Raw genomic sequence first — 16748 nt, 5'->3', positions numbered from 1 at the left:
TTTCACAGCGGTGCTCATTAACGGTGTAGCTGGCAATCCAGAGGGACAGATTTTAATGAATCCTCTGTGTAAATAAGAGATTTGTTATTTATAGGGATATATTCTACATGAATATAAGCAAGATATCTCTATAAATAAAAGAGAAATCATATATATATAATGACAGATTTAGAGTCATTAATCTTAAAGTTTTATTAAAGTTCGAAAACTTTTTACAAATCATATGAAACAAACATGAGCATATTTTTAAGAACTTTCTGCCTATTTTTGTCCTTTTATTTGTCATGGACACTCTTCTTTGTCATTGACAAGTTATAATTATGCATTTTGATTACATAATACAATTCAGCACAAAAAGTACTCAGGATTCATAAGCAAATAGCTAAATGCCCCATAACCCAGCTGTTCCCACACTTCCTCTGTTTACGGCTTTCGCTGCTAGTATTCCATAACACAAGCTACTCCCACAGAGAGAGCACGGGAACATCTGCATCTTGTACATAAAACATCTGGCATAGATGTTTCTGCATTCTGGACAATAGAGGCACATCCATCTATGGGATTTACGCAGGGCTAGGGACTCTCACGTCGACGCATTCCTCCAAAGTCCTGCAGACAGCGGGTTAATCTGTCTGCGGTATGCAGGATCTGCTATGTCAACACACTGGCATGCCATGGAGAGAAACACCTAAGGAACCATTAATCACTTCAGGACTATATCCTCCCAGATGAGCTATGACAAAAACATTCACCTTCATCTGGACAGATTGACAGACAGCTTAAAGATTGCACACTGAACAGACCTACACAACACTGATTGACAATGACAACGCTCCAGATTTAGAGCTGTTTTAATGAGAGTGGAACCCACGTAAAACTGTGGACAGACATGGACAGGAAGCAAATTTACCCAGTGTTACGTTTCTCTTTCGCAAAAAAAAAAAAAAAAGTCTGTACACTGTAAATACAGATGTGTTTCCGAAAGCACCCCCACAACAGATGAGAATACCACATGCCTCTGGCAGACACACTGCTCTTTTCAGATGCTAAATTGGTCTTCAGTATGGATAAACAACACTTGGACTGTTGGCTCATTTTCATAAGCAATTTTGCCTCGTGCTTTAATATATCATGACATTGTGATAGAATATTGTACCAAAAAGTGCAATTATCATCTATTGCAGCTTTTTGTGTACCCTCATTGCAGACATGTTCCACTTAAAAGTGAAGGAAATTCCCTATAGTTAAAATTAGCCTAAATCAAAGCGGCCACAATGCTGGTGAAAACTCTAAACTGACTTCTCTTAGGCATATTAATAGTTCTTTAGTGGTTTGCACTGTGGGGTCTAACTGCTACGTGTTATTCTCACTTTCACTCAGCCTACCACCTCTGCACAAAGTTTCCAACTCTCTATCTCTCTTTCTTTCTCATGTTTTATGACTTCCTGTTGCAGGATTCATCACTAAAAGTGAATGAACAAGGTTGGCCAACGTGAATGACAGACAAAATGTCCATTCATCCAGACAGACAGACAGAAGTGGGTGAATAGATAGATAGATAGATAGATAGATAGATAGATAGATAGATAGATAGATAGATAGATAGATAGATAGATAGATAGATAGATAGATAGATTCCATTTGCTAAGCTAATTGAGGGGAACTGTTGGTAACAGAAATTCAAAGCTATTAGTTTCCATTCTGTGTTACACACACACACAGATAAACTGTCTGACAACATCCCTGTTTCATGACTTCCTCTGCCTGAGGTTGTATATATGCAGTCAGCACACAAATATTGTTCAGATACTGGCATTACTAGAAGCACACACAGGTGTTCAGAGTGGGAGTCTGTTTACGCCCATGAATGAGGTGTCAGCACAGTCATGCGTCTGTCATAACATGTTGTCTTGGCAATGGATACAGTTTATGTTTGGTTGCATCATATTACGATGACATTATTTTGTGGAACAGCCCAATAAGAAAGGTCATAATAATCTGCTACCAACAGTTAGTCCCTACAGTAAAATGTTACATGGTGCTATTTATCCAAGAGGCAGCTGGGTGGTTTTTTCTTGTTTTAATTTAATGGTAATTGGTTAAATTCAGCAGTTATGCAATTACATTTTGGCTGTTTCAAAGTTAGACCATACAGTTGTGGCTTTGGATCAGGCTACGAGGACTCAAGGCTTCACATTATGAGAATCCTCAGGATTCCAGTTGAGGAACTGAAACCTGAAATACATTTAAAACGGCATGAAAAGAAATAAAACAAGGAATGAAAACCAATGGGGAACCACTTATTGTCATTTTCATATTAATTGCATTAGCTCTAAGAATCATGGAATATATAAAATTCTGATTTTGAAAACATGTTAGTGTTACAAGTACAGCATTAATATTCCATTCCCTCTATAGATATAATATTGAAATAAGATTTCATCTTTTGAAACAGATTGGCTAATACTTAAATAAGGCTGAACAGACTATTTACTCACTATGAATGATTAGCACTGATAAAACTGTGGTGCAACTTGTTGGCTCTCAGGGTCAAACTGAAGAGTAAACTCATTGTCAAGGTTAATAAAGGATAGGGAAAAAGACCTTATTTCAGGACGTTCTGAAAACACGAGGGCAGTTGCTTCACTCACACAACAAATCAATAAACAGGGCATTAGAACAACTGTGCAAAAGCTCTCAACAATTCCAAACATCTTCCAGTAAAATTACACTGCGGTGGCTTGATTTTATTGCTTCTTTGTAATGGGCTTCATCACAGTTGAGAGCTAAAGGTAATTAACACATACAGATCTGCGCCCTGAAGCAACCTGCAAATTTGCTTGACAGCACTTTGAAAGCAGTGTTGCTATTGGGAATCGATGTGCTGCGTTCGTTGCTTTGCAGTCTAGTTCGCACACAGAATAAAAAAAAGTTGCCGCCTTAAATTTCTAAGTACAATCAACTTGGATGTTAAAGTCATTTCAACTTAAATCACATAAAGTGAGTTGAAACTTGTTGAACTTATAAAAAAAGTTGAAAACTGCTTAACTTAATTTGATGAGTTAAAGCAATGTAAAAACATATGTTGTCATAACTTATTGATCATGTTATTTTTTACAGTGAGGAACAATCCCTGATAAGCAGGAATTGAAATTCTTCGCATAAACCAAATCCCATTGTTCTCGTCAATGGCTCAGAGCTCTGAAACTGAACCAAGACTAATCTGAATTTGATTTGCGACACACAGTGGTTTTCAGTTTCAGAACTGAAATAAGTCGACTCAACTGGATTTCTAGAGTAAAACTGGCTGAGAAATTAAGTTCTCTCAGGAGGAGATTAGGGTTCATGTGGTTGTCTCAGTGAGACACTGAATATGAGCTCCAGAAGACCAATACATTTATAAAGTGACATTGAACTTCACTTTTAAATATAAAGGTTCCAAAATGGGGTTTTGACAGCGATGCCATATAGAAGAACCATTTTTGGTTCCCCAAAGAACCTTTCAGTCAACAGTTCTAAAAAAAATTTATTTATTTTTTCTTAATGTGAAGAACATTTAAAAAAAATCTTAAGAACCCTTTTCCACTATAAAGAACCTTTGGTGGAATGGAAAGATTCCATGAACGTTAAAGGTTCTTCATGGAACCATCAAAGCCAATAAAGAACCTTTATTTTTAAGAGTGTCCAAGTGACTCTTCTGAGATCGAAATGCAATTGTCATTAGAGTACTCTGTAACTTTCTCAGGGATCTCTTTAAGATTTTTTTTTTTTTTTTTTTTAAAGTTTGGACATCCGTGTAAAAGGATGAGCATTATCACTTTAATATCTACTACACAACATCATCATGCTGGTGTTACAACAATCTCATAATATGATCATGATGGGCTTTACAGGTTTCCCAAGACCAAGTTGACACTTTTTCTGAAGCAAAATATGCATGTTAAGAATCAATTAAACAGTATAAAATAAGCAACATAATGCATTATGTCTGTCGTAACAACTCCACACAATATGTTTATCATTATATGTCACATAGGAAGAATGTAGGCTACATCATCAAATAGTAGATCGGCGCACAAAACAACATGAACTCAGCTCAAACTCACCTTGTCGCTGGACAAGCAGACAGCTGCTGAAAGTGTCAGGAATATCCAAATGTTCCTCATTATTCCCCTTAAAGAAGTCTTTCGGAAAGAATTCGTGGATGGCACTCGTCTGCGCTCCTTAAACCAGCTTCTCTCTTCGGTCTCTTTTACAGTTTCACCTAAAACACAAACGCAAGATCCTTTTCGAGAGATGTTTGGCGTTTTGATCCACCTGATCAAACTTCTCTTTTGCCTTTCCAAAAGGGAACTACTGAGAGAGTGTTGATGCGATGTTGATGTCTCGGGTCCATGTGAGGCAGCGAGGCAGCGAGGGAGAGAGAGAGAGAGAGAGAGAGAGAGAGAGAGAGAGAGAGAGAGAGAGAGAGAGAGAGAGAGAGAGAGAGAGAGAGAGAGAGAGAGAGAGAGAGAGAGAGAGAGAGAGAGAGAGAGAGAGAGAGAGAGAGAGAGAGAGAGAGAGAGAGAGAGAGAGAGGGAGGGGGGGGGGGTGTTATGTTAGACGGGGAAGGATTTTTGCGTCACACTTGATTAATAGGACTTGGACCAGACTGACATGTCTGAACATCATTTTGTCGTAATTTCCGGCAGTAAACGTGCCTGTGCAGCTCACTCACTAAGATTTGAGACAGACTTCAGCTTCAATTTTGGAAAATTTGCTGTGCCCCCTAGTGAGACCCGGTCCACTGCTTTAAAACAACTAGAAACCATCTAACATCTTACATAAATGATGTACTGTCAATCAAAATTTCAATTACAAAGCCATTACAGGCAGTGCTACAAGTTTAATAAAATGTACTGCTTATCATAGTTATTATTGTTTAGTTTATGTTGCTGTAATCACATGGTAATCAGCCACCAATGTCATTAACAAAGATACAAAATGGCAAAGATTCTTAAATCTTCTTAGGAGATCCTAAATTAGTTATGTTTTACAGAGTAGTAACAATAACAGTCCTATTGTATTTTAGCTCAAAATATGGTTGTTGTTTAACCATTGTCATTTCCAGTGCTGGGTGTAAGTAATGCAATATTAAGTCATTAATTACTTTAAGTAAAAAGAGATTACTCTTAATTTTCTGTAATTTAATACTTGTGATGTAAATTAGTTCACACAAAAATGAAAATTGTCCCATAATTTACTCACCCTCAAGCCAAGTGTATATGACTTTATCTTTCAGCCAAACACAATCTGAGTTATATTAAAATATCATGGCTCTTCCAAACTTTATAATGGGAGTGAAAAGTAACTTCCATCCATCATAAAAGCAATCCATACGGCTCCAGATGGTTAATAAATGCCTTCTTAAGTGAAGCGATGCGCTTTTGTAAGAAAAATATCCATATTTATAACTTTATAAACTATAATCACTGGATTCCGGTAATGGCCGAACGCAAGCCGAGTTCCAACCGAAGATGTGTTTTTAATGTAACATTGGTCAGTTCAAGAATAATTGATCGAATTTGATATTATTTATTTGAAAGAATTAAAAAGAGCAGTTTCATGTCTATCCTTGTATTTTTCAACTGGTCAAGGTTAATGTGGGAATTAGAACATAAATTATAATTAGTAATGCAATACTTTTTAGCGAGAGTAATTAAAGTAGCCTACACTGCTGAAGATAAAATTAGCTAGTAGCTAATTCATGACTTTTTAGAGTAACTTACCCAACATTGGTTATTTCTAAGAAAATGTAATACAATTCTTTCAAACCATGTTTCATCTTTTACTGTAGATTATCAATGTTCGTAATATCACATTCTGGGACATTATTGAATATAATATCTGAAAATATCTGAGTGAATATTTTCTGAGTGGGAATTTGTCTCCCCCTGCTGTTCTGCTCGATATAAGCACACAAAATACAAGCACACTTTACATAATGCATTATACACTACTTTTATTGAGCGCTTTTATGCAAATAGAGGTTCAGAGCATTTGAATTAAAAATCAAAATTTGAATAATGTATACACGAGTGCTTTAGTGCTGCAAAAACATCAGATTTTTTATTCTAAATCCCTAAAATAAAGAACACACAACAAATACACGTTTTTAATGTTTTATTAAAGTTATATATTCATAAACATCTGAGTAACGAGGGAATCTGAGTTAGTGGCAGATAATTTTGCTCTTTGAAAGTATGTCAGACACTTTACAGTCAATAAAAGATATCGGATCATTATGTCATTAAAATATTCACAACAATAAATAGAGGGATTATCCCAAAATATACTGCAAGACAAATGTCACGTAGCAAGATAAAAACTGTCAACATGATACCACATAGGACCTGAATAGTTAAATGTGATTTTAAATTAGACTGAGGTGAGCAAGGTGAGAAATGCAGCATATCATTCGGAGATACTAGAGTCACACTATCATCTAATTCCAGGTTTAACGTCTGTTCCTTTTAAGGTGCCAATATGGTTTTTCCTCCAAACAGGGGGAATCTGTCAAAAGACAAAAAAAAAAAAAGTTACAATCATCACTATGAAGTTGTAGAGCTGTTGCAAAGTACACATGGAGTGTTGTATTACGCACAGGAGGCGGAGAGCTGGGTTCTAAGTGTCGGCCCAGGAAAGAGAGAAGTCTTCTCCAGATTAGTCCACTGCCCAGGAACATGAACCCGGTCACTAACCAAAACACACGTGGGTCCTACACACACACACAAATCAGTGTGGGTCGATAAACAACATGTTCTCAGTCAGACAGATAGTCTCAGCCTGTTGGAAACACTTAAAGCGGGAGTTTAAAGCGTCATCTGATTGGTTGAATTCTACAGTATTTCCGGGAAACTGGTAAACATTCTTTAAACTAAGCCGGTGTGTTGACAACTGACAATGAGTGCTTACAAGGATCAATAAACTACTGGACTTTCAAAAGTATGTTAAATATGTGAAGTCTGCGGTATAGACACTTTAAAAAGTGTCCAAGAGTTTAACGTAGGGACATCGACTTTACATTTTCACATGACTGGTTGCTTTATATGTCAGTTATACAGCCTCTGGGCAGTCCTTGGTCAATGAAAGCTGTTATGAGTTCAGAGCTTCTGCCGTCAGTCTGAAGGTCTGGCAATGCGAGACTTTCAGATTGATAACACTGCACACAATACTGGCTATAACACTGAAGTAAAACGGTACACAGTAATAAAACGGTAAACTGTAGAAAAACGGTACCAACCTCTTCAAAGGAAGATTCTAAATTCATTCCAAAAGCCACACCCATCAGACCAAATAAGGAGAGGGAGAAGGTTCCCATGGTGAGCTGGAGGTTCAGGCGCATCATGACATTCCGATGGCTAAAGACAATTTCAGGCAAGACACCGTAGGTGAATATGGGAACTAATCGATATCACCATACTTCCCCCAGTTGATGAATCAGTACATTAAAACAAATGTTTTGTATTACAAATGTTCAATATGTTATGATTAAATATGCAAAGAGTGCAATATCTAATTAAGCTGGCAATAATTTGCATACATTCTTCAGAACAGAAATTTTAATATTGGATGAAGCCAGTCTTGTTTCATTTTGATGACATATTACAGTTAATGGTTTTTATAGAGGTAATTTTGGATATCTTTTTTTATCACTGCTGGGAAAAAACATGTTCACCATGTTTTTAGGAATAAAACGTAATATAAATCAGGTGAATGGTATATGGACAAACCTTACAAAGCATGTAAGTGCTGCTGAAGGGGAGATTTCTGGAAGAAAATGGCCTTTAAAAGACATGCATTGTAATGAAATCTACAGACACAAATAGATAAAGTAATAAAATAACATTAAAATGTGTATTTTGGATGTGCACTTTCTACAAGTCTGAAAGAAGACAAATGATAGAAGAAAAATAGGCCAAAATTGAGCAGTGCCTGAACCCCCCTCCCCGCCCCATATTTGACATTCGCTCAAATATCGTTATAACAAAATTTCTCTGTACTATACGTCTTTTTAAATGTCTCACCACTTCATTCACACCACTATGATCAGATGCTTTCTTAACTGCTGTTTTCTCACTGCTGTTTTCATTTTTGTTGTATGTTTATTTTGTTATTGAGATCAAAAGTGCACAGCACATATTTACAGCCTACCGTCGCACGCACGCTCGCTGTTTATCCAGCACCGGCTTTGGAATGAACGATGTCCACAGACAAGGTAGAGTATGTTGCATGATTTCATGAAAGTATGATGTATTGCGACATCAGAAACGAAGAAAAACTAAAGAATGACTATTGTAATGCTCAAATTTGTAGTTTTCTTATGTCTCATTCGAACTACAGAAACGCGACCCGGTTTGGCAAACTTGCATAGTGTGGTTATAGCAGATATAGGGCTGCAAAGCGAATCCAGAAGTGTCTTTCACCCTGTTACGACTTGATGAACCACTGATACGATTTTGGAAACATTATTTTAAGGTAAAAAATGCTACTTAGTGTTGCTTTAATCTATGCTAACTCAGTTTCTCCACACTCCCTTTCAATATCCTCTCCTTCTTCGTTCTTAACTTTGATGTTTACTGTGCATTTAGGCTATGTAAACAATATTTTAACTCCATAACCTTGGACCTATTGATTAATTTCACATATTCTCAAACCAGCATATCAGAAAGAGCATTCTAGGTTGAGCTAGAGGAGCAGAATCCTTAGAAATATCCCCGCTTCGCTCACACGCTCCGACTGTGACATATGTACAGTCTCTTGATGTGTATTGCATCATGAGGTACAGCCCTAGAGCAGTTAAAAATGGCATTATAGAAGATGTGGTTGCCGCTGGTGTACCTATCCAGGTTAATGAAGATGACGCTTTCAGAGTCATCGATGAGGTCTTTCATCTCTCTGGCTTTGTTGCCAAGCTCCTCTGCTTGCATGAAGTAATTCTCCAGCAGTAACTCCATCTCTTCAGCGTGATCTATACCCAGACTACTCTCCTCACTGGCTCCATGTGAACACATACCCACATACAAACACAGGCACACCAGCAGATAAAAGACCCACACAACAATTATCAGATATTTACACTGACACCAAGAATATTTGTGTACATGTAAATGTGTTGCTATGAAGTTGAATTCTGTGATGTGTCACCTACAACACTTGCGGGTCGCTCCACTTGGTGACACAGAGTTCGTCTATCAGTTCATCCTCATCCAGGATTTTTAGCAGACTCTCTTTAAACATTCTAATGTCCGTCTCTAGCTCTGAAAGGCTGCAGGGAGATAAAAAGCCTGTCAAAGAAAATGATAGCTCATGCTACTTCAAAGCTTCCACTCTAAAAGAAACACTGCAATGACTTTAAAATCATTCTCTACCACACAGAGAACATATTGCCTAATAATAATGAGATGTGAGAATATCCATCACAAAAAAAATCAATTTCGCCATGCCATTTTTTGCCAACATCGGGCAGCCCTATTTAGATACTATCAGAGACTGTTCAATATCAGGCACTTTTTATTAACCCTAGTGATGAGCAAAACTACATATTTTCAAAACTGACAAGACAACTTGGAAGCCACAAATACCACAAAAACTATCAAAGACTTAAAGGGATACTCCACTTTTTATTGGAAATAGGCTCATTTTACAACTCCCCCAGAGTTAAACAGTTGAGTTTTACCGTTTTCGAATCCATTCAGCCGAACTCCGGGTCTGGCGGTACCACTTTTAGCATAGCTTAGCATAGATCATTGAATCAGACAGGACCATTAGCATCTCTCTCAAAAAATGACCAAAGAGTGTCGATATTTTTCCTATTTAAAACTTGACACTTCTGTAGTTACATCGTGTACTAAGACCGACGGAAAATGTAAAGTTGCGATTTTCTAGGCTGATATGGCTAGGAACTATACTCTCATTCCTGCGTAATAATCAAGAAACTTTGCTGCCGTATATGGGTGCAGCAGGCGTTAGTTCCTAGCCATATCAGCCTAGAAAATCGCAACTTTACATTTTCCGTCGGTCTTAGTACACGATGTAACTACAGAAGAGTCAAGTTTTAAAGGAACCGTATGTAGGATTGTGGCCAAAACTGGTACTGCAATCACTTTAAAAATACTGTAGAGCGGTGTATCCCCTCCCCCTACCCCCTGACTTGAGGTTGCCAGATAAGCTGCAGGATTCAGCAGAAACGTAGGCTGCTTCAATGAGCTTCCAATGGCAAGTGACGACGAGACGTACACAGTAAGTTTTGTTTCACAGTAAGTGCTGGGGCCATAATAGCTGAAGAGATAAGCGTTTTTGATTTGATATTTGATTTGATTTGATTTCTTTATTTTGAACATATAAATACAATTACAATAAAAAAAAAATCTGAGGGAAAAAAAAGGATAATAGTAAAACAAAACAAAAAACATATAAACAACAAAATAAAACTTCCTTATTTTTCAATACGAAAAAAAAAAAAAAAAACTCGATTTACAAGTACTAAAGTTTTTGTCACAAGTAGGCTAAAAAATAACCAAAACATTTGCCACAGCAATTATAACGCGGGACAAATTCAATATCACCAATGGCTATCACAGGGTTGTTTTCAGTCCCATCAGAAAATATTGCTACAGTAACTAAATTACATTAGCAATGGTCATACAGGTCAACTTGCAGCATGTGTAACTTAGTCCACGATATACGTGAAGAACGAATGACGAATCATTTTTTCTGAGGTAAAGTTAGGCTTCTGTCTCAATTACGTTTCAAATTGCCATAATGGGCGTGCTAATGTTGTTTTCCTCAGCGTCTCAGCATAAGTACAGAGAAACGGGCTCCTATAATGCATTGCTAATGTTAGCATACGTCCATGTGAGCTAACGTTGTTACTTTGCACGAACATGCATAACTTTGTTCGACTGTCATGAATATATGAAATGTCCATTGACATCAAGTACAAGTTAGCCAAGCATAGATGAATCTTACCTGTCCAGGAGAAAATTAGCAACGTTGGCGTCTGTGTTCAAATTCTTCTCCGTTTTCAGCCGTCTCCATCTTTCAAAAGCATCTCCAATACAAATTCTGGTTTTATTTCGGACTTTGTCACGACGAATTTCTGAATTATAACGAGGTCTTTTTGATTTAGTAACGTTAGACATTTTTATCCGACTAGAGTTAAGGTAGGTTAGAGCAAAGCTGGCAACCCGGATCCCGAAACACTACTGACTTTGTGATTGGTAGATAGGTGGAGGGCGGCGCATCAGGCCAAAACACAAAATGACAACATCAACATCAGTTGAGGGCTGCAAGTCCACTTTTTAAATGACAATATCCTAGCCATACTACTGTTGTCGGTGATATAAGTATTTGAAATGAACATGATTTCTTAATGTCTAGTGACACATCAGGGCAATTTTATGATTAATTGAAATAGATTTCTTACATACAGCTCCTTTAAATAGGAAAAATATCGAAACTCTTTGGTCATTTTTTTGAGAGAGATGCTAATGATCCTGTCTGATTCAATGATCTATGCTAAGCTATGCTAAAAGTGGTACCGCCAGACCCGGAGTTCGGCTGAATGGATTCGAAAACGGTAAAACTCGACTGTTTAACTCTGGGGGAGTTGTAAAATGAGCCTATTTCCAAAAAAAGTGGAGTATCCCTTTAAGCACAAACACAGCAAGCATTCTCCTTCAAATCACCACCACCACAAAAAAAAAAAAAAAAAATTACAGATACAAAGACAAGAAAAACTAGATAAACTCACTAGGGGACATTACTAACAATCTAATCAGCTGTTATACGGTCGAGTCGACTATCCTGACTCATCCCTAATTAACACAAGAAAAACACAACAAAACAATCATTTTATAACTCTGGATAAGCTTAATAGCAATTACCCCTTCATATTATGTTATAGCGATCTTTCATTAAGATTAGCTAATAAGAAAGTAAGGTTCTTAATTGTGTAGTTAAATGCCTCTTGCATTTGGGAACATAATGTTCTAAACAACAACATGGCTAGGGAAAGGCTTTTAGAGCAGCTTTTTAATGAAGTTAATGAACACACCTCTTGCTATTAAGCAGGAGCAAATGGAGTTTGCTTCGGTCGGCAGAGAGGAGCTTTGGGTCGACCAACGACTCCAGACAATCCAGAACCTGAGGCTGAACTTCATTCAGTCGCATCTGCAGCAAATTCACCTGCGCCAAAACACATGCTTACCCATATAAACATGCAACACCACATGGTTACACATACAAACATGGACAAATAATCAAGTAGACACAGAGACCAAGAACAAAAACATGGACAAAGATCAGACTGCGGTACGAAACAACGCCACACTAGGCATGATGATCCCCAGATAGAGAGCCTAAGTCCCGCCCCTCCGCTTCCGGCTCATGGGACCTTATTTCGGAAAAAATATGTATGGAAGTCAATGGCGAGAGATAACTTATCTTTTTATTCCGTCTGAACTGTGCCCTGAACTACACATATGATGTTTGCCAATTTAAAAGGTAATTATGAAAGTAAAGAAAGTCGCAGTTTGTCATAAAACAGAAGAGTAACGTTTAGTTTTATGTGAAAATTGCTCAATGAACTACATCTCTCGTCTCGCACTATGTGCGTCACAAGATCCGTTGCTCGTATGTGTGTATTCTGGCTCAAAACACTCAGGCATGACGGCGTAACGTTACCATTATAATGTAAGACTATAGAAACAATGACTGACGTTAGCTTCAGTAAAGTTAGCTTCATTCATTGAGAGAAAAGGTATGACGTCGCGTGTGCGCCTTCTGGGTTTGTAGTCTTTGTAATTACGTGTTTTCACAGTCTTATACCTCAGCAGTTTTATATCAAGCTGCGACTTTCTTGACTTTAAAATGTATCTTTTAAATTGACAAACATCATATGTGTAAATCAGGGCACAATTCAAACGAGATCAAAATATTTGTTGTCTCTCGCCATTGACTACCATACAATGTTTTTCCGAAATAAGGTCCCATGGTGGTCGACCGGAAGGGGAGGGACTTAGGATCTCTATAACAAACTCAGTCATATATATTTTATGATACATAGATTATGATCACAATATTTTTTATGCTTTTTTTAAAAGTCAATTACACTCACCAATGCTGCATTTATTTGATCAAAAATACAGTAAAAACTATAATATTGTGAAATATTTTTTTAATACATAATTTAACTGATTTTCATTTTAATATATTTTCACATTTAATAATAAAAAAATCTGATTTTTTTTTTTTTTGCTGCCATTACTTCGGTCACACAATTCTTCAGAAATCAGTCTAATATTGTAATTTAGTGAATCATTACTAACAGTATTGAAAACAGATTGTTTTGTGCAAACCATGTTTTTTACAGAATTCTTAGATGAACAAAGTTAAAAAGAACAGCATTTATTTGAAAAAGAAATATTTTGTAAAATCATGAACATATATACTGTCCCTTTTGATCAATTTAATATCCTTGCTGAATAGAAGTATTAATTTATTTTCTTTCTTTTTTTAAACCTTATCGAGCCCAAAATGTTGAACGGTAGTGCATATACTATTATTGTTATTTATTAATAAAAATAAATTACTTTAAATACTCACCCTGTGTTGTAGAATGGCTTCCAGAGCTCTGAACTCAAAGGGCAGGGAGTAAGTAGCCAAATTTCCATCTCCCGCCAACTGTGGCCCAAGTTCTAACACCAGCCATTTCTCCAGGCCAAGACCACGGAAATCCAGCACCATCAAACACTCCGGGGTGACCACTGCCTTCATGGACTACACATTAAAAAAAAAGGAGAAAAAAACTTTTATAATTCAAAAAAATATATTCAATTTCCAGTTAAAATGAGGTTTCATCTTTAGAATATTTATTTTATTGGTATTAAGTACAAGATAAAGATCATCTTTTATGTTTATGAAACAATCTTCAGAAGCTGCGAGTGTGTTGACGTGTGTCCATACCTCCATGCGTATGATGATGGCATTGTTCCGGGCCGTAATACTTGTTAAGTGCTGGAATCTCAGATCTCTCGCCTGCAAACTAAGCTCCTGATACAACTCAGTCTTCTTCTTTTCTAGAGAACAGAATAAGACCCAGATCCATCGATAAATATTTCACATTTTTGGCCATAAAACACTAATGAACTAAATTAAAGACAGGAGGATGCTCTCTCTCTCTCTTTCTTTATAATTAATTAATTGAATGTTAAATCAGATTAAAACAGGGTTGATAATAAATAATAAACCAGATTAATTACAAAATACACAATTTAACATATATATATATATATATATATATATATATATATATATATTTCAGATTATATATATATATATAAAAAAATTTTTTTTTTTTTTTTTTTTTTTTTTTAAACATTCAAGATTCATAATATTTGGGGACGTCTAGTAGGGGCATTGAATTTTAAAGAATTTTATCAAATTCCATAAAATTTAATTAATAATATTTCCTTTTTTAATGATAATAAGCACTAATGAATTATTTATTATTACTTTATTACTTTATTATTAAATAAGTTCAATTTAAGTTGAATTTTGCACATATTTGTTTGTGAAGACAGTATTTTCCATGAAAAATATAGAAGTTCACAACTTTTGCTTTTGTGTGTGTAAGAGCATATCTTTCATATATACCGGTAAATGTTTAGTTCATGCATTGCACTGTAATGAATTTCTCCATACAATGTAATATTTATTTATATATATATATATATATATATATATATATATATATATATATATATATATATATATATATATATATATATAAGCATTATAGCCTTTTTAAGTGACTCACTTTATGGTCAAAAATAAATTACATTTTGCACATTTTAGTTTGTGAAAATAGTATTTTCCATGGAACATATAGAAGTTGACAACATACTCCATCTTGCTTTTGTTTGAGTAATAGCATATCATTTAAATATATAACTCATAATTAACATTTCTTGGGTCAAATGAAAAGGAACTAACATCATACCAAAATCTGGAACATACAGTAAGTTTGTGAAAAGCATCCCACTCACCAAATGATGTCACATTCCCATCACGCTCAAATTTCATCTGTTGAATGAGAACGCAAATTAGTAAAGGTGAGTGAATGACCTTCTAATCATAACGGCCCGGTTTCACAGACAGGGCTTAGATTCAGCCAGGATAAGGCCTTAGTTCAATTGGGGCTCTTATAACATTGTCACTGAGGTATTTTAAGTTGCTTTCAGCTCAAATATGCATTTTAGTCTGGGACTAGCTTTAGCCTCGTCTGTGAAGCCGAGGGATACAGTGTGTGATAAAAGACGCACAAATGTTTGTCTTACCACAACAAACACTGGAGCAACGCTAGACAGGGCTGCCTGGGACGCGTCTGTGGCTCTTTGGCGACAGGAGAAGTCCGGCAGCAGAACTGAATGTGTTCCTCGTGCTGTGCTACAGGGTCCCTGAGCCCTCCGCAGAAGAGTGCTGTGATGTGTCCGTCCACACGCTGCTGTAAGAGGGCGTTTGAAAGATGATCTCGAGCACTCCACGGGTCTCCATGTCCAGCATTTCATCGACACTTTTCTGAGACTCTCTCGACACACAGACCGCAAACATGGCTCCATATTTTAAAACACTTGAGTTAAAAGTCCATTTTACCCCGACACCCAGGTGAGGTTACTGTGCGATATGACACACTGGCTTTGGTCTTACTATAACTCCATTGAAACCCGATTATGTTGCTATTATGTATTAGTTGTCAAAGTAAAGAACAACATCTCCGAAATCCCGGTTATAAAAAGGAAGGAAGAAAGAACCCTCCTGGTTTGATGTGTTTAGCTGTCCTGCAAACTCGCATCCGCAGGTATCTGCGCTTTACTATTAGCTCGTAATGTGTTTGGTATACGAACACATAAGTGCAGGAATAGTTCAGCGAGTTGCTGACTTTATCAACAGTGCCTGAACGGCATGTTTTCGGAAACTGTTGATGACGTGAGGCATGCGTACAGCACGCGCTCGCTGTCGCTCCAATGGGCGGCAGTTATGTGTAGTGACGTCACGCACGAAGCCGTTAAAGAGATAGTTCACCAGAAAATTAAAATTCTGTCATCATTTACTCACCCTTATGTTGATCCAAAATTGTATGAGTTTCTTTTTTCTGTTGAACACAAAATAAGATATTTTAAAGACTATTGGGCAAAACTGTCTGGTTACCAACATTCTTCAAAATACCTTTTGTGTTCAACAAAACAAAGAAACTCATGCAGGTTTGGAACAGCTTGATGGTGAATAAATGGACAAAATTTCATTTTTGGGTGAACTATCCCTTTAAAGCTGCATGCTTTATCAAATCTGACTTGAAAATGCAATAAAAAAAAACATTTTTTATAGTACCCATATTAAATATAAATATAGTACCCATTAAATATATTAAATATAGTACCCATATTCAAAAATAAATTGACATTTTATTTCTTTATTTCTTTCTTTCTTTATAATTCTGTTGCTGCAAATATTAAGTTAAATACTGTCTGTTGTATATTATTATATTATATTATAGCCTATTATATTATTATAAAAACAACAAATTTTCAATAGCACACATTCGCATGCATAACTTATTTTTTGAATGAATTTATGCTACAGTGCAAACTTTGTTTGGTTTTGTACTAGTTGCCTATTTATGTTCCATACGAAATCTTTAAAAAGCT

General features: G+C 36.3%; 2 protein-coding genes across 4 annotated transcripts in view; both read right to left on the bottom strand.

Annotated features, from left to right (window-relative positions):
• The window catches only part of LOC307172561 (syndecan-2-like), a 29328-nt gene extending 24907 nt beyond the window's left edge, over window positions 1–4421 (bottom strand). The window contains exon 1 of the mRNA XM_079895049.1: window positions 4107–4421. Coding sequence (XP_079751175.1) covers window positions 4107–4166 — 60 coding nt within the window. The 5' untranslated portion in view covers window positions 4167–4421. The remainder of the gene's footprint in view (window positions 1–4106) is intronic.
• Window positions 4422–5982: 1561 nt separating this feature from the next.
• mrs2 (magnesium transporter MRS2) lies at window positions 5983–16076 on the bottom strand. Of its 3 annotated transcripts, none has more exons than XR_013823727.1 (11): window positions 15381–16070; window positions 15090–15126; window positions 14008–14120; window positions 13648–13821; window positions 12098–12228; window positions 9191–9307; window positions 8881–9033; window positions 7773–7809; window positions 7283–7400; window positions 6644–6757; window positions 5986–6552 (listed from the first exon to the last, which is right to left on the bottom strand). XR_013823727.1 is itself a non-coding variant. In XM_079895048.1 (10 exons), exons 1-10 carry the CDS (start codon window positions 15660–15662, stop codon window positions 6481–6483), a joined length of 1311 nt encoding a protein of 436 aa, XP_079751174.1. In that variant the 5' UTR covers window positions 15663–16076; the 3' UTR covers window positions 5983–6480. The 3 variants fall into 3 exon arrangements, 1 of the variants encoding a protein (XP_079751174.1); XR_013823728.1 differs by having other exon boundaries at window positions 6146–6552; window positions 7773–7824; XM_079895048.1 differs by lacking the exon at window positions 7773–7809 and having other exon boundaries at window positions 5983–6552; window positions 15381–16076.
• Window positions 16077–16748: the final 672 nt, after the last annotated feature.

This window comes from Squalius cephalus, assembly GCF_949319135.1.
Source record: "Squalius cephalus genome assembly, chromosome: 15".
NCBI lineage: Eukaryota > Metazoa > Chordata > Actinopteri > Cypriniformes > Leuciscidae > Squalius > Squalius cephalus.
The sequence above is the reverse complement of the archived record's forward strand: the minus strand, read 5'-3'. Positions and strand labels throughout refer to the sequence as shown.